General features: G+C 43.6%; 1 protein-coding gene across 7 annotated transcripts in view; it reads left to right on the top strand.

Annotated features, from left to right (window-relative positions):
- The window catches only part of IKBKB (inhibitor of nuclear factor kappa B kinase subunit beta), a 53,022-nt gene that overhangs the window by 12,699 nt on the left and 22,204 nt on the right, over positions 1 to 18,119 (top strand). For 5 of the 7 annotated variants that reach the window (XM_090258857.1, XM_090258854.1, XM_090258855.1 and 2 more), the window contains 4 exons: positions 57 to 174; positions 2,897 to 2,966; positions 16,457 to 16,545; positions 17,626 to 17,715. In XM_090258857.1, the coding sequence (XP_090114983.1) occupies positions 57 to 174; positions 2,897 to 2,966; positions 16,457 to 16,545; positions 17,626 to 17,715 (367 nt within the window). The remainder of the gene's footprint in view (positions 1 to 56; positions 175 to 2,896; positions 2,967 to 16,456; positions 16,546 to 17,625; positions 17,716 to 18,119) is intronic. The other 2 variants (XM_090258856.1, XM_090258858.1) reach the window with 1 other exon arrangement.

The raw sequence follows: 18,119 nt of genomic DNA, 5'->3' as shown, positions 1-18,119 counted from the left end.
AATGGGTTTGAGCCAATGCTTGGGTCCCTCCTTCATTGGTTTTTCCTCCTTCTTAGACTCAACCACCCCAATGTGGTGGCCGCCCGGGATGTCCCCGAAGGGATGCAGAACTTGGCTCCCAATGACTTGCCTCTGCTGGCCATGGAGTACTGCCAAGGAGGAGACCTCCGAAAGGTGAGGCTTCCCAGGTGGCGGGGCGCAGCCTGTCTGGGCGGGAGCAGTGGGGAGGCCTTTCACCGCTTTCATCAGTACGAAGCTCAGGGAGCCACAGTGACTTCAGCAGGATTGCTTTTCCTCCTTAGATCCCCCATCCATGCCCAGTGAGGGGTGTGAATCGAGACTGAATCAGAAGCTCTTACGAGAAGGTCAGGCAAGGGCTCACTGTACGTTCTGCACAGTGATTACTAAAATGACAAGGAAGCAATCACCAGGTCTCGAGGACGGGGAAAGCCTGGATACATTCCAAAACAAACTTTTCCTCCCTCAGCACGTCAGGGCCACTTCAGTCTTTCATGTCAGCGTCACTGCTGTCCTTATTAGGAGGGATTTTCTCCCACAGATGTGGCGCCCTCAGTGTCACAGCAGGAAGGGGCTGGCTTAGTAATCAGGGAACCGAGCCTAGAGTCCAGGGCCACCACTGACTCACCTTCTGGGCTCTGCTTTCTTCCTCGTTACCACATTAACTTCTGTTCACCACAGTGTACACTACAGGGTGGGTGACGGCAGCCCCAGCTCATTTCAGGGACAGAGGTGTGTGTCCGCCTCCCTGATGTTCTCTGAAACAGCATCACAAAACCTGCTTTTCTGCATTCCCTCGTTTGATTTTCAACAACCCCATAATGGTGGTAAAACCGATATGATTGTCATGTAAAGGGTGAATATCATGGCCCAGAGAGGTTAGGTGATTACCAGCCCTCACACAGCTGCAGTGACAGAGCTTGGGTCATAGCCAGTATGAACCCAACTGTAGGCCACCTCTCCATCTGTGAAACTGAATAATGCCGTATACAGTAACATGAGGAAAACTAAATGCTCTGGACAAAAGAGCTGTTTCCGCACCCTGGCCAGGTGGAGCATTGTTCCGTACACCAAAAGGTTGCAGATTCAGTCCCCAGTCAGGGCACACACCTCGACTGTGGGTTTGAGCCCCAGTCAGGGTGCGTACAGGAGGCAACGATTGATGTTTCTCTCTCACGTCCAAGTTTCTTTTCCCCCCCTCCCTCCACCTTCCTCTCTCTCCAAAATCAGTAAACATCCTTGGGTGAAGACTAGGGAAAAAAAAGTCATTTTTATATTGAAAAAAAGGCTTCTCTATTAGTGCTCATCTCCTTAAGCTCTTCCTCTAGAAGAAGGTCCATGATATTGGGGAGGGAGATACCCAGGCATTTCTTTTGTCTTCACACGGCAGTTTCCTGGACCCAGCGTTGTGTGCTATTCTCATTATTCTTCCGTCCCCTTCCACCTTCTTTTTGACGAGGGAACGTCCCACGAGGGCTGGTCCGCCACAGTAGCTTTCTCCTGCCATGGGAGGTGGGCGCATCCTGGGAGTGTCACAGCCGGATGTGAACATAGTCGCTGGCATGACCACAGACAGGGCACTGATAACATATGAGAAATGGGGAACATGACAAAGCTTCAGTTCTCTTCTTTATTTTCCTAACCTTTGACAGTCATCTGATTACTAACTGCAGTTATTTAAGGAATAAAGCCATGTTGTAGTTGAGCAGGAGGTAGGTGGGATATGACCATATTACTGAGGGCCCTAAAACTGGGCAGACTTCAGACTTGATCTTGTAAGCAACAAAGAGTCGACCAGTCAGTGAAGAAGAGACACATTTCAGTATGGTGGACCTGGTGTGGGTGCAGGGTAATCTGGGGAAGCAGGAAATGATTGCACCCTAAGAGGCCCCTGTCAATGTTGTTTGTTACCCATGGGGTGGGGTGGGGGAGATTGGAGGAGGGTGCTGCTGCTCAGAGTGATGGGGTTCCCTTTGTTCTCCAGATTAGGTAGCCTGTCTTTGCCTTCTCTAAAAAGTCCAAAATCTATACCCTGGTTATAGAGACAAGCTTGGCCAGCACATAAGCAAATGTAAAAGCTGGAACAGAGTGAAAGAGTGGAGTCCGTATGCCTGGCTCAGGAACAGGCTCTTGGACATTCATGGTTGGGAAGGTTTTTCTCCATTGTCTTCATCTGAGGCCAATTTTCAGCAGTATATGGAGCCCCTCAGTAAGCTGAGAGGGCCAGGAGGGCAAATGAGTTAAGTGTTTGGGCTTGAGCCTCAGACACATGGCTTCATATTCCAGCTCTGCCCTGGAGTGGCTGTGTGAGCAGACAGATCGCTGGCCCCCACCAGTCTCAGGTTCCTCACCTATGAAATGGAAATTCCAACAGTACTTACCTCAGTGGCAGTGAGGAGGATGAAATGAGACATGCAGGTAAAGCTTTCCCAGCTAAGTTGTGCAGAGGTTTGCCTGGTGCGAGGCACATAGTAAGTGCTCATTAAATACCCCCTCCTGTCATCATCACCCCAGTGACTGCCTTCCACCCTGCCTTTTGCGGGATGCTCAGGAGCAGTGGACCAGTTGTGGCTGAGCTGAGACTGTTCTGTCTCCCTCAGAACAGCAGCACAGGTGAGACTGAAAATCCATCATCATAGAGTGACACGGACAGCTCACTGTGCGTAAGTGGGCACTTCTGAGAGCTCTCAGTCCAGCTTCCTCCTTCGCCTTGGGCTAGTTTCTGCCAGTCCTGCTTCCCTGGGCTGGCTGTCAGTTTAGGTCCCCAAAGCCCAGGCCAGGACCGCGCTCAGATGACTTCAGCTGGCAAAAGCCACTGGAGGGCTTATTGGTGGTTGGTGACCACTCAGTCTGACACTTCTTTTTATCTTCTTGACAGTACCTGAACCAGTTTGAGAACTGCTGTGGCCTACGGGAAGGAGCCATCCTCACCTTGCTGAGTGACATTGGTAAATCCTAGCCCTGGAGGTCAGGCCGAGCCCTCCAGGGAGTGTGTGTGGTGCCCCTGTGAGCACAGGAGGGGTGATATTTTGGCCCCCTGGTCTTTGCAGAGGGTTTGGTTGAGGGGTGACAGAGTGGGGAGGGCAACAAAGGACTAGTCAGGCAGGCACTGAACTCAAATAGAGTTCCCTTCCTTCCGGACTAAGTCATGAAGTGAATTATGTGTATAGAATAACAGATTTCCTTTCCCATTAAAGATCTCCACTCCCTACCTTCCTGGAATGACCAGTAATAGAGTAGGTTGTCACTTGAATGAATTTCATCCCTTGGCAATGGATTTTTCCACTTCCACATTGGCAGCTCTTTTGCCAACACAGGTGTAGGAAAAACTGCCCTTGTTTAGTCCTTTGGTACTGTTGGTGCCCTCAGTGAGGGTGTCTGTGGCACTCTCTGGGGAGACCAGGCTGGCTTCGGGGAGACTGCAGAGGCCAGAAGCAACCTCCTAGCCCCTGATGCCTACTGCAGGAGGGAACTCTGAGGGGGAACTCCACAGGTAGTCAGCACATGGCGCCAGCCTAGCGACATATACATCAGGAGTGACAGAGGGGCTTCCCAGGCCTCTTGAGAGAAAGATTATTTTTAATCTCCAGGGTTGTTGGTACAAATTGACTCTTGGAAGATCTAAAGTTTAGCGTTACCTGGAGTTGATTAGCGCTGCGTCTTGCTCTGAGATCTGGGGAGTGATATACATACCATTTTTATCCCTTTCTCACTGAAACTTTTTTGAAGCTTCATTTTGTATGCTGACACTTCAGTTTTTAGAAAAACATCAAACACATAGAAAAGTTAAAAGAATAATACAGTGAAACCCACATACAATGTCATCTAGGTTCACCTGTTGTTACCGTTTTGCCATAAGCTGTGTTCTTTTAAGTCTTGGCCTGGAAGGATAGGTGGGCCTCTAGTCTCTAAGGCACTTCGCTTTGCTGCTGTGGGTCTGCTTCTTCCTTACTCTTTGACACTTTTGATGGAATGAAGTGGGGCAGAGTCAAGCAATGACATATTTAAGGTTTGGATCCAAACAATCTGACATAGAAAATTCCGATTCCTTCTCTGTCCTGTGTCTTTGTCTGTTGAATGGAGTTCAGAGTGAGGGCAATTTGACATGGCACCAATTTTATCTGACTTGGTTGGACATCCACTGCTGGCCAGACTGATTCTTTCATACATTGGCCCTTGTGGGTCTATTGGAAGGATCCTGTCTGTCTACCCACAGGGTCTAATCCATAGGTCAAGAATCTCACCTGTTTTCATGGCATCTTGCTACATGACTCACCCATCTACATTTTGCTCAGACATTTAGTTGATTTATTTTTCCCCATGGATAGATCATTAATTTATTCTCTGTTAAGTTGGGTTGAAAGCAAGTTAGTAGGTTGGGGAATATTTTTTGCTTTTCATGGACAACTTTTGTTTTTCCCTGGTTATAGCTTCAGGTCATTTTTAAAAATGTTATTTTCAAATATTTTTCTTTTACTCGTTTGTGCATGCAGCAGATAGTTGTTAAGAAAGTCTTAAATTAGTGACTTAGGTACCTATATAACTTTTATACTTCCTCAAGTGATTCTCTAGTGATATTAATAGAACTTCTTCTGGTTTTGTATTCTTTGGTCTGGGCACATTGTGTATCCAGTTAGCATTGACTTGTGGGGTAGCTTTCATATTATTTATTACCTGTTCAAGTTGTACATCTGTGTTTAAGTTATACATAAATCAGAAAAAACAAGACATAAACTCTCAAGGGCTTAATGTTGTTCAGTTCTCTTATATATAGATGAATATATTAAAACCCTTTATGTCACTGATTCCCCATCTTTCCTCTCTGCAACCCCAAGTTGGAAATAATGAGGCTTTGAATTATTAGTAGACTAGAATTAAATTCTTGAAAGTGGAGGTTTTAGTCATTGTTATACCTTCAGCCTGTGGAACAGTACTGCCTTATATAGCAGCCTCTCTATAAACACTTGTCAAATGAATGAAATAAATCTCAAGGGAAATTAAAATAAGGATGTATTAAAAAAGAGTGTATCCACATATATGTAACACTCTCAGGTTAAATACTAGCTCTTCCACTTATTGACAGTGTGATCTTAGGCATGTTACTTAATTTTCAAAAACATTGATTTTGCTAGCTGTGAAATGGAACCATTACTTACCTCATTGGAATTATTATGAGGATAAAATGAGATGATGTACATAAAGCTTCTGGCACCATGCTCTGCTCCTGGCAGAATGGGCAGCCAGCAAGTGTTAGTTCCTTTCTCATTTCCTTCCGCTTCTGGATTTGGATGATAGCACCCCTGCTGAAAAACCTCCATCACGCTAATTTGGGTATTGACTTGAGCTTGGGATCCAGCAGGAGGTTGTCTTATGAGACTTCCCTTTGTCAAACGCATTCCTGTCTCAGCCACCTTTTGAATGTTGTTTGTGGTTGTGGTGGAGGTGGCTGATAAACTTGTATTTTGCTTTTATTCCTATTTCTGATTTGTGTACAAGATTCACCACATTTATTTCTTTTGCAAGGATTTTGTCACTGAGCCAGAGTTCAAAAGCTTTTTTTGGAGCTCATCTCACATAACTCTTTTGTATTCCGTAACATTTCCTGAGCATATTTTGTTCCAGTTTGTTTCAAGTGCTGGCGCCTTGTTCCCTTTGTTGGAGTTGCCACTTCTGTTCTCTGCCAAGTTGACTTCAGATAAGTGGCCCTGCCACACCCTTGACTGCTGGGTCCAGATTCATTGCCTTCTCTTCTGGTTAAACCTGTTTACTCCCCATATCTTCTGTGCTGCTAACCTCCCAGAGATGCCCTCTCAGAGCAGTGACAAGAATAATACAGTAGACATGGGTAGGATTTTTCCAGTGAATTTTTTTTAAATTATATTTTATTGATTATGCTATTACAGTTGTCCTGATTTTTTTTCCTTTTGCTGCCCCCCACCCCCACCCCAGCATTTCCCCACTCCCTCAGGCAATCCAGTGAATTTTAAATTGCCCGAGAAGATATTGCAATGTCCACAGAGAAAATGAACGGGATGCCTGGCACATGGGTAAGCCGTGTATCCTCCACCAGGACAGTCCTGTTAGACCATTGCTTTTATGCTGGTAAGAGATCCAGAGACAGGGTCAGAGGCAGCTGGAAATTATTTGTCTTCCACCTAATGTGGTCCTAAAATAGCTTAAGAAAGTGGTATCTAAGTGGATTCTATTGAAACAGCCTTGCTCATCTTTGGAAAACAATGGTGTGTGTTTCCTTCTGCCAGTAGAGGAGAAGATTCCTTGGCACTCAAGATTAAGGTACAGATTGCCACACTCTGGAGTCCCGTGTCTCCGCTCCCTGAGGGGTGGGGACCTGCCCATGCCTGGCCCAGCTGGGTGGGCCAGTTGTGCATTTGCCAGGGCCTTATCTGATCTGAGATCTGACTCAATCTTCCTTGATTCTCCAGATGGTTGGTTTATTATGGTGACTGACCATCCTGTCTTCTGAGCCTTCAGGAACCCCACTCCCTATTTTTATCTGTGCTTTTTATTTTGGGTCACCATCTCTGTCCTTATTGGAGCTGCTCCTAGCAGTATTCAGTACTTCAACATTAAGGGCAGAGAGGGTTTCAAAGAGAACACAGGGCTCTATTCTAGAAATCAAAAAATTGGGCTCTCTATTTAGTGTTTCTCTAATTGTGGGTTTATAACAAAAGGGGATTACCTGATCTCAGAGATTTAGATCATTTGGAAAGCACAAATAACCAGATTAATGAGTATAATAATAAGACAACTATCTTTCAGTTCCGGCCTTTTTACTTTCCCAGCTCTTTCTCCTTATGTGAGGAACTTTTTGGTCTATTTATCTCTCCATTTCTTTTTTATGGAAAACTATGATAACTTTCTTGGCCTACATGTCCTCAACTTTAAAACAAGGAATTTGAGCTAGGTAACCTTAGAGAAGGTCCCTTCTAGCTCTAAATAGTCCATTTTCATTATTCAAGTAGCTGATTTTCAGAATAGTTGCCCCAGAATGTCTTAATGTTCACTCCATTTTCCCATCCTGACTGCTTCCCACAGTTTTCTCTCCTCTCTCTCTTAATGCACCCTCTCTTGCCGAGAGCCTTGCTAGATGCATTCTTTTATTTCTGCTCCGTGCTATTCATCCCTGGACTGACCGCTCACTACCAGGCCATTCTCATGACATCTGTATCAGCCACATCTCCAAAATTTGTATGTTCAACTCTGATCTCTTGTGTCATTTGTCCCATCTTCCTGCCAATTTGACTCTCATTTCTTAGAATCTACTCCTCTTCCTGCTCCATACACTTCTGTTTAAAAAGTCTCCAAGTATGCTCTGGCTGGGTAGCTCATTTGGTTAGAGTATTATCCCCATCCATCAACACTGCAGGTTCAGTCCCAGTCAGGGCACATGCAAGAACCAACCAATGAATGCATAAATGCGTGGAACAACAAATTGCTGTTTCTCTTCAATAAATAAAACTTTTTAAAAAATAAAAAACAAAGTAAAAATAAAAAGTCTCCTAAAACTTTCAACCTTCATTGTGTTGTCTATCCCCTTTTCCCTTTCTGTTCCTACCGCCTTCACTCATTGGTCATAACAAGTTACTGTAATGACCTCTAGCCTCACTTAGCTCCATTTTATTAATCCATCTTTCATTTGAAAGGGCGCTTTTATCATAATCCATCATTAGCTCAAGGCCAAACCTTTTTTTTTTTTTTTTTTTTCAGATTTAATGTGTTTTATTGATTAAAATATTACATTTGTGCCAATTTCCCTTCCCTCTGCTCCCCTCCACCCGGTGGCCCCCCTCCCTCCAGTTGTCCCCCCCTTTTAGATTATGTCCATTAGTTGTGCATACAGTTCCTCCCAACCTCTCTCCGTCTATTCCATTCCCTCCTACCTTGATCCCCAATTCCTATATCATCTCCCTCCCTTTCCCCATTCCCCCTCCCTGTTGACCTCCCCCCAATATGCTTCCCGTACCCACAGTTCCTTTTCCACTCTCGTTGCCTATTTAGTTTGCCTTTGTTTCATCTCCCTAGCTTCTGTTTTTTTTTTAAACCAGTCCCTTTAACATCTCATATAACAGTGGTTTGGATCTAATGAACTCTTTCAGTTTTATTTTGTCCTGGAAACACTTTCTCTGTCCTTTTATTCTGAATGACAATTTCGCTGGGTAGAGTATTCGTGGTTGTAGGTTTTGGATTTTCATTACTTTGAATATTTCTTGCCAGTCTCTTCTTGCCTGTAGGGTTTCCCTTGAGAAGTCAGCTGATAGTCTAATTGGGACCCCTTTGTACATAATTCTTTTCTTCTCTCTTGCTGCTTTTAAGATTCTCTCTTTATCTTTAATTTTTGACATTTTGATTATAATGTGTCTTGGAGTGGTTCTCCCTGGGTCCAGTCTCTTGGGAACTCTCCTTGCTTCCTGGACCTGCAAGTCTATTCCCTTCCCCAAGTCTGGGAAGTTCTCCTTTATTATATTTTCACTCAATTTTTCAAGTTCTAGTTCATCTTCCTCATTCTCTGGCAAACCAATGATTCTTATGTTGGGCCTTTTATAGCTGTCCCAGAGGTTTCTGATCCTTTCATTGTTGCTTCCCATTTCCTCTCTCTGCATTGGTTGACTGCTTGTTCCTTCTCCATATTCCAGTTTGTTGAAATGAACTCTGGATTTTATTTCCTTTCCTTCTGTCTCGTATGCGGTTTTGTTCCTTTCGTTATGAAAGTTTTTCGCTTCTTTAATATCTTTTTCCTGCTCTTTTGTGAATTCTGTAAGCCATCTGTTAACAATGGCCCAGAACTGAGCCTCTGACAGGTTTCTTATCTGTTCATCTGTCAGGTTCTCTATCTGCTGTCTGGTGAGTTGTGTCACCGGGATTTCTATTAGTTGTCTGCCTCATTTTGACAGATGCGTTTTGTTTTCTTGGGCCGGCTGTCGGGGGCAGTGCCTGTGTACGCGTCACAAATCAGCGACCGGCCGGCGCCTGCCTGTCCGCGACCTATTTCGCAGCCCTGTGGTGCTTTCTTTGGGGGCGGCCTGTCCGCGACCTATTTCGCAGCCCTGTGGTGCTTTCTTTGGGGGCGGGGGTCCAAGATGGATTCACACAGTTATTCAGCTAGGAGACCGGGATCCGTCCTCCCGCCCCCCTAGGCCTCACTGTTCAAGGCGATGTGGCGGCCGCTCTCCCCAGCGCCAGAGTCGCGCACCGGCAGGGGCTTGGCCGCAGCCGGGATTCCTCGCGGGGGTCGCGCACCGCCAGGGGCTTGACGGATCCGGGATTCCTCGCCGCCTGCCGTTGTCCAGGTGCGACCGCAAAGAGCACTGCCCTCTTTAACTCTTACCTGCCCAAATGGCACCGCTGGTTTATAACTTCATATGTTGGACTTCCGTGTAGTTTTATTTTCTGGAATTTCTAGTTATCCTTTGTTTTGAAGTAGTTGTATTCCTCTCTAGTTGTAGAGGGAGACCTAGCGTGTCCGTCTAAGCCTCCATCTTGGCCGGAAGTCCTCTCAAGGCCAAACCTTTTAACCTTGTATTTCTTCTCATCCACTGTAGCCAACTTCACGTGTGCATGGCTCGGAAAGCCCACTTTTCAGTCCTCTTGCGTGCCTTTGCACTTGCTCCTCCTTTGAGAATGCTGCTCCTGCACCTCCCCAACAACCCTAAGCCTTGTTATCTTTCAGGTACAGCTTTAGACTTATCCCTTCCATGGGAACTGCCCTGACCCATCACTCACAGTGATTCTTCCTCGCACAGCTCCCTCCTTCCCTCCTTCCTTCCTTCCGAAAGATTTTATTTATTCACTTTTAGGGAGAGAGGAAGGGAGGGAGAATGAGGAGGAGAGAAACATCGATGTGAGAGAGAAACATTGATTGGCCACCTCTCAAACACCCCCAATCGGGGACTGAACCCGCAACCCAGGCATGTGCCCTGACTGGGAATTGAACTGGGAACCTTTTGCTTTGCAGCACAACACCCACAGCAGTCAGGGCTCTCATGGCTTTCTTTTCCCATTTTGGCCTACTCTGCTCACTTAGTACTCAGCATCTCTGCTGATGTTATGTGATCTCTGCCTGCGGTTGACAGTAAGGACTGACTTCTGGGCCTGAGGCCCGTTGACCAGACTTGGTGCAGTAAGTAAAGAAAACATTTTGATTCACTGGCACATTTTCCACAACACCTAGTGAATAGAAGACACTTTATAAGTTACTAGTTGAATGGATGAGAGCATGAGTTTTCACTTTTCTCAGCACTTCGTGTGACTGCCTTTCTGCCTTGCTGATTAGTCATAGGGACTCTTTTAGCCGAGAAACCTTTAGCTGGACTAAATCTTTTCTCCACATGTCTGCACTTGGCCTTATAAGCTGTTTGGAAAGTCTAGTGACACCAAAGTGACTGGCACATAGTAGGCCAATTTTTATTGAGTGAATGAACATCCTGTTGCCCTTCTTACTCATTGGTGACTTAAATCACCAGTTGGTGACTGCCTTTTCTGTCTCTTCTAATCTCTGTCAGTCTTTAGGCCCATTTATCTTTCCATGTCTTCTCTATGGAATGTATCCCAAACAAAAATGTTCTTAAGGGAGCCTAGTAATCCCTTTGAACTTGGAGTGTAGTAAATAGGGACTCATGGACACAACCCTTATGAAACCTTTTCTACGAGGAAATCTGTTCCCTAATTGTAGTTTGTAATCTGAAAAAATATACAGGAGCTCTGACTTGGGTTTCTGGTTCGTCAATAAGAACTCTAGAAGTGTTGCATTCTTCAGTTATATATTTGTCTACGTCTTGAGCTAAGGGAAAGCTGAGGTAAATGACTGGATGCCAGCCCTGAGAAGGATAATAGGAGGAGGCTATCGTTTTCCTGTGGCAGGTTCTTAACTTGGACTCTCTGTATTCCATATCTATCCTAGAAGTTCTTTTCTATAATTATAATATAACAAATGAACATTTAAGCTTTGGAGCTTGTGGGTTTTAATTTTATACATGTGTATTATCACTATTGCTAGAAGTTTAGGTTTTTAAATAAACTTTCAAGTGCAAAAGTATTTCTCTTAATTTGAAGTTCTTATTTTAAATCAAATTCAGTTCCCTTGGCCTGAGACAATTTTGATTCATTTCATGATGCTCTTCAGGTACTATTTTGTAAAATATAACAGTCAGGCCGTACCAAATTTGGGTTTTTTTTAACTTCATTTTTATCTTTTTATTTTTTAAGTATATTTTATTGATTATGCTGTTACAGTTGTCCCAATTTTTTCACCCTTGAGCCCCTCCACCTGGTATCCACCTTCCCTCCAGCAATTCCCACCACCCCTTAATTCATGTCCGTGAGCTGTGCATGCAAGTTCTTAGGCTTCTCCATTTCTTTACTATTCTTAACTTTCCCCTATTTTGTTCCTACCAATTATGCTTCTTAATCCCTGCACCATTTCCTCATCCTTCCCTTCCCTCTCCCAGCTGATAACCCTCCAAATGATCCCTATACCTATGATTCTGTTCCTGTTCTGATTGTTTGTGTGTTTTTTAGATTCAGTTGTTCATAGTTATGAATTTGTTGCCTTTTTAATGTTCATGGTTTTGATCTTTTCTTTCTTAAATAAGTGCATTTAACATTTCATGTAATAATGGCTTGATGGTGATGAACTCCTTTAGCTTTGCCTTGTCTGGGAAGCACTTTATCTGCTCTTCCATTCTGAATGATAGCTTTGCTGGATAGAGTAATCTAGGTTGTAGGTTCTTGCTTTTCATTATTTTGAATACTTCTTGCCAGTCCCTTTTCGCCTGCAAAGTTTCTTTTGAGAAATCAGCTGACAGTCTTATGGGAACTCCTTTGTAGGTAACTCTCTTCTTTTCTCTTGCTGCTTTTAAGATTCTCTCTTTATCTTTAACTTTTGGCATTTTAATTATGATGTGTCTTGGTGTGGTCCTCTCTGGGTCTAGCTTGTTTGGGACTCTGTGCTTCCTGGACTCATATGTCTATGTCCTTCGCCAAATTAGGGAAGTTTTCCTGCATTATTATTTGAAATAACTTTTCAATTTCTTGCTCTTCGTCTTGTCCTGCTGGCACCTCTATGATTCAGATATTGGCACATTTAGAGATGTCCCAGAGGTTCCTAAGCCTATTCTTGTTTTTTTTTTTTTTGAATTCTTGTTTCCTTTTTTTTGTTGTGGTTGAGTGTTTATTTCTTCATATGTTCCTAATTGTTGGTTTGAATCCCAGCTTTCTTCCCTTCTCTGTTGGTTTCCTGTGGATTATTCTTTATTTCACTTAGTGTAAACTTCACTTCTTCTTTTACTTTTTTGCTGTACTCAAGGAGTTCTCTCAGCATCCTTATCACCAGTGTTTAGAATTCTGTATTTGATAAGTTGCCTATTTTTGTTTCATTTAGTTCTTTTTCTGGGGTTTTGTTCTGTTCTTTCATTTGGGCCGTATTTCTTTGTTGCCTCAGTTTAGCAGCGTCCGTGTGTTTGTTTCTGTGCACTAGGTAGAGCTGCGTTTAATCCCTGTCTTAGTAGTGTGGCGTGTGTGGAAAAGGCACTTGTAAATTGTATGGGGCGGAGCCTTAGGTAATTTCCAGGGTGGGGCAACCCGCTTCACTGTCTTGTGGCTGTGTGGGGAAGGCTTGGAGAGGGGACAGTGCCACAGCCTGGCTTCTGGTGGTTTGCTCAGCACTCTCCTCGTTTCCAGTCACTTCACCGCCTTCCCGTATGTGACTGGTGCCCTTCCAGCTGCTGCCCCAGTGGCGAATCCTAGAGTGTGCGGGTTTGTGTTGTTCTAGGACCATGCTGGCCCTTTAATGGGCGAAAATCAGCAGTTTCTTCTGCTGCTCCAACCCCCACTAGTTTTTATAGCCAGAGGGAATGGAGGCGGGGTCTGTCCTCCCCGTGCTGGAACCCGGGGCTGTGCAGTCTGGCCTGGGGCTGGGATCGCTGGCTCGCAATGTGTCCCTCCTGTACTTTCCACCACCGCTGCCTCTCTGCGCCACTGTGCCTCTTCCTCCTTGCTCCGCCTGTCTCCGTGACTGCACCCCTCCTACCCGTCTGGGTGAACGTCTTCTTTAAATCCTTGGTTGTTGCACTTCCGTACAGCTCAATTTTCTGATGGTTCTGGGTGTTACTAGTTTTGAGATCTTGTTGTAATTCTTTCTATGGTGTGCGAGGAGGCGGAGCGTACCTATCTACGCCTTCATCTTGACTGAAAGTCCCAATCTAAGTTTTTTAAGGACTGATTCTGTAAGGGGAACTATTTAAGAGGTTTGCCTATCAAAGTTTTGAGTGTTTTACTCAATTCAAGAAACTACATATAACAATATCGGTAGGATTCTTTAATTTCCAACTTCGACAGAAATGCTTGAGAATAAGTGACTGCCCCCAAATGAGGATTAAAGTTAATTATGTCCAGTTGCTTAAGCATGAAAATAGACAGCTATTAATAGTAATCAGTGGATTCAGTGACCAACTTGCCATCTCTTCTCTAAAGATTTGGTGACAACCCTTAATCAGCATGGCGTAGAGAATGATGCTTTCAGTCTGATCTGAACGTACTTCTCAGTCACTGGGGGGCTGCTTGGGACATCTCCCCTGCTCTTGCCCCATGTTGTTTGCACTGAGATTTTCACATCTACGGCTTCGGAGGCCTTATCTTAATCTGAGTATATGTGCTTGTTCCAAATACAGCAAGTCTCAACTTTCTTTCATTCTGCGTTTGAACACATCCACCCATACTTTTATCTGTTATATCCTGACACTCTTGTCATATACCCAAACAGACCTTTTTTTGTATCAGTCAATAAACATTTTGAGTCATTGCACATAAGCACTCCCTGCCAGCTGCTAGTTTAATTTCAACAGTTATACCATCCCTGTGTGCAAGGTTGTGTTTATGCCATTATTACAGTATTTTATTATACTTTGCTTTGATTCTTTAATAAAAATTAGTAGAACAAAAGTGAAAATGCATTAAGAAGCATTAGTCTTTAAAAGTTAATACAATAGAGAACAAACTGGAATAGAATTGTTTAGGCATTGACAGTAGCAAGTTTGTCATGTCATTGGGACACTCAGTGAATCTAAGCCAATGTGCTCAATTCAGTTATGAAAGAAAAGAAAAATCAGGAGCAAGTATGAATTGCTGGAACTATATGATCAAAGGCTCATTTCAAAGGAGCAGATGTAATTAGAGGTTTTGTCCTGAGATGGAACTGCCCCAATCAGTTGTCAGTCAGTTGTTTGTCTCAGTTTGACTTTCAGCTATTTTCAAGAAACATTCAGCATGAAAGTCTTTATGCAGCGTGTCTGATCACTGGTTTCCTGTGGAGGCCTTCTTCTCCTGCTCTGCTGTACCGGGCCAGAGGGCTGCCCTCCTCCCTGGCTTGCCTGCATTCTGAGTCTGGCTTGATGAGTTTGTTTATCATTGTTAAACCTCTCTTAGTGTTGTTATTACATTTGCTTTTGACTTTTTGCTAAAGAGCAAAAACACAGGTCACACTATTAACTTGAAAGTGCATCATTGACATTCCTGTGTATACTTTCTCTGAGTTTTATCATCTGTAAACCTAAATGACTTTAAAGCAGTTGACTATTATAATATGGATCTATCATAATTTGTTCAACCATTCCCTGATTGATGACTTCCAGTGTATTTCTGGCTATTTCACTCCAAGGTATGCAATAAGCATCCTTATTTATATATTATGGTGCTTTTGATTTTACAAACTAGATTACCATAGGTGGAAATAGTGGGTCAAACAACATGTATGTTTTTAAATTTAATAGACATTGACATATTTTTTTCCCAAAAAAGCACAGCAATTTTTACTCCTTCCAACAATGTAAGAAAGTACCTTTTATTTCTTATGTAAAATTCTTGTCATTTGAAGATGTGAAAAAAGGCATTTTGCTGTGCTTTAATTTACACCTTTTGGATTATTTGTGACCTTGAGCAGCTTTGTACATTGCTCGCCATTTGTCTTTCTTCTTCTGTAAATTGCCTTCTTTTCTACTGGGTTGCTTTCTCATGGATTTATAAGAGCTTTTTGTCTATTAGGTGTATTTACTCTTTGGCATATGTGTTGCAGATATTTTTTCCCCAGCCCTTTTGTCTTGACTTTGTGAATAGTATCTTTTGCCATAAAAGATACTTTTAAACCCTTTCTATGTTATTTGTATTGCTTTTCTTTATGCCATATACTTTTCTTCACCTACTACTACTTTATTTTATTTTTTTATTTTTTGCTAAATTTATTCCTTGTTATTTTAGAGTTTCTGTTGCTAATGTGAATGAGATTATTTTTCTTTTTTCAACTGGATATAACTGACATAGAGAAAAGCTATTGACTTGTATATACTTGTTTTTATTCCAAATAACTTACTAAATTCTTTCCAGTTTTTAGCCTATTGAGTTTTCTAGGCACCTAGTCGTATCATCTCCAAATAAAGATAAGTTTATCTCCTTCGTATACTTATTCCAATTCCATTTTTTGCTTTTGTAGTATAGTTAGTTCAGACTTCTGTTAAGTTATTAAAACCTGCCTTACAAGTAAAAAATCACACCTGCTTGGAGTCTGAGCTGTAGATGGATACCGCCGCCCGATTGCCGGTTGCTCTGTGCCTGGCCCTCCTATGTATCATCACATTTCCTCTTCACAGCAAAAGTTGTGGGTATCAGATAACTTCAAAGCCAATATTGTGCAGGCTCCTTCCTTCCCAGCTAGATTCTGAACTCTTTAAAGCTGGGGATCATGTCCTTATTTTATGTCCCTCGCAGAACCCAGCAGACAACTGGGTGCATAGTAAACACGTCAGACTGTCAGATGGGTTGAAGGTGCTCCTGCTCTCTCCTTCAGTGACCTCCACTTCTTCCTTGAGGCTGGCTCTGACCTTATTGGACTCTAGATCAGATGACCAAAGTGCTGTTTGCCCAGAGGCACTTCTCCCTGTAGAATTCAGATTTTTGAGCCTCTACACCAGAGCAGTTTCCCTTCTCAAACTTGATCAGCATCAGCATCATCTGGAGAACTTGTTAAAACATAGATGACAGGATCACCCCCAGAGTTTTTGATTCAGTAGGTCTGGGGTGGAATCTGAGAACTTGGCATCTCTGCCAAGTTTGGATGCTGCTGGTCTAGGCAATACAATTTGAGAACCACTGCTCCAGACTGTAGTTGGTGACCTCATGGATGCGAGGCTATGAGTTCCTTGTGTTAAAAAGCCAGATTCTTGTATCCAGCATGGCTCACATAGCCAGGCCTCCTTTACATCACCTGAGGGGCATCTGCCCAGGCCCAGGCCCCCCACCAGGAGTTTGTGCACTGGGAATCAGACTATGGGCCAGGCGCACACAATATTCATCTTTCACAGCATAGGCGATTTTGAAATGAGAAGTGTTTCTTAGACTTAATGAAAACTCACTCCCCTTTCCACTTTCTCAGCCTCTGCACTTAGATATCTTCATGAAAACAGGATCATCCATCGGGATCTAAAGCCAGAAAACATTGTCCTGCAGCAAGGAGAGCAAAGAGTGAGTGACCCTCCTGGGACTTGGAAGGTCCTGGGGACTGGCTCAGGGAAGCTTCCCTGCTGGAGAAGGGACGTGCTTTCATGTTTGTTTATATTCGCATTCTCTTGAGTTTATATTTGCTTTGACTCTCTGGGAATGCTTTTTGATTTGAAACAAAATTTGGCAAAAAGTTCCTGCTTTCAGACTGAGGCAAGTTTGAATGGATCACATTGTTAATTGCCCAGGTTGCAGGAATCTGATAAGGAAAAGTCCCGTCCCCCACCCCAACCCCAGCCTTTGGGACTAGCACTTCTTGGAAATAGCCTTTTTTTTTTTTTTTTCCATTTGCTTGAAAGCATCCACTTTTGATGCTGATTTGGAAACCTTTCCAAGTTGGTTCTGGATGTGGTTGAGAAGAGGCATTTGGAGCGGCCCATGGAGCCTGGTGTAGACTGCAGTTTCCCTAGAGCTCTTAGTGGATCTTTTCAGTGGCCCTCCTATGTAGGTGTGGTGGTAACCTCCCCGTGGGGCTTGGTGCTGTGCTTTTTCACAGCCTTGTTTGTTTAGCTAGGGGTGATAAGCAGGGGCTCAGCCGAGAGGAATGTAGTAAATCAGGTGGGGTCACTTAATTTCTCTGATATAGCTTCCCTCAGCTTTCTAGCTGGCCCATGACTGTCAGGGTGCTTCCCTCTGTTTCAGTTCACAGTCATTCTTGCCATTGATTCTCCCAGTTGAGAACTGAAGGTATTTACTTGTGAGAAGGGACTGGCCTGGTCTTTCATCTCCTGAAGTCCAGGTTTAGCGATGTTGAGGGCTGGTGGTCTGTTAATGTTGGCCTTCCCTTGGGGTTTGGCCACAGAGCAAGGAGGAACATATGCCTTTCTCCAGCATTTTTACTGCATATGTTTGTTTCCTTTTGCCCTAAATCTACCATGTTGAAGGCATTCTACTGTGTATTTGGTGGTTCTTAGGAAGTTAGAATCTAATACCTCCGTGAAATTCAGAAATGTCCCTGCTCTATCAGCAAACAATCAGAATTCTTATCGGAGGACAATGTATATTCATAATGCTCCTATTTCTCTTCCTCCCTTTTTATTCCAGTTAATACACAAAATTATTGACCTAGGATATGCCAAGGAACTGGATCAGGGCAGTCTCTGTACTTCCTTTGTGGGAACCCTGCAGTACCTGGTAAGAAACAATTTACATATTTGCTGATCAGTTTTTCTCTGATGGCCATGTTTGCAGGGCTCCCCTCTATCTTTGCCTTCTAGCACCTAAGTCTTGCCAACTCCTTGGATGTTTCCTCGATGCATAGGAATTGTTGTGTGAGGTCAGAGCCATAATCTGGTGAAGTCAGCACTTTTGCCAGCAGAGGCCCTGTGGAAGGATATGGTCATCTTCTTTGATGTCAAAAGGGCTCTTCTGGTGTGCCCTCATACAGATCCAATAACCTCGGTGCTTTGGTGTTTTGTCTGAAAATAAAGAATTTAAATTAGATTCATACTGGTCGGTAGAGACCACAATTTCCATGAGGTGTCTTGGGGGCCATTGAGGAGGAGCTGAGAGTTCTGAGCTCCCACCCTCTCTTATAG

Source organism: Furipterus horrens, unplaced genomic scaffold (genome assembly GCF_987537825.1).
Source record: "Furipterus horrens unplaced genomic scaffold, mFurHor1.1.pri manual_scaffold_12, whole genome shotgun sequence".
Lineage (NCBI taxonomy): Eukaryota > Metazoa > Chordata > Mammalia > Chiroptera > Furipteridae > Furipterus > Furipterus horrens.
This window is presented reverse-complemented; position numbering and strand designations above follow the sequence as displayed.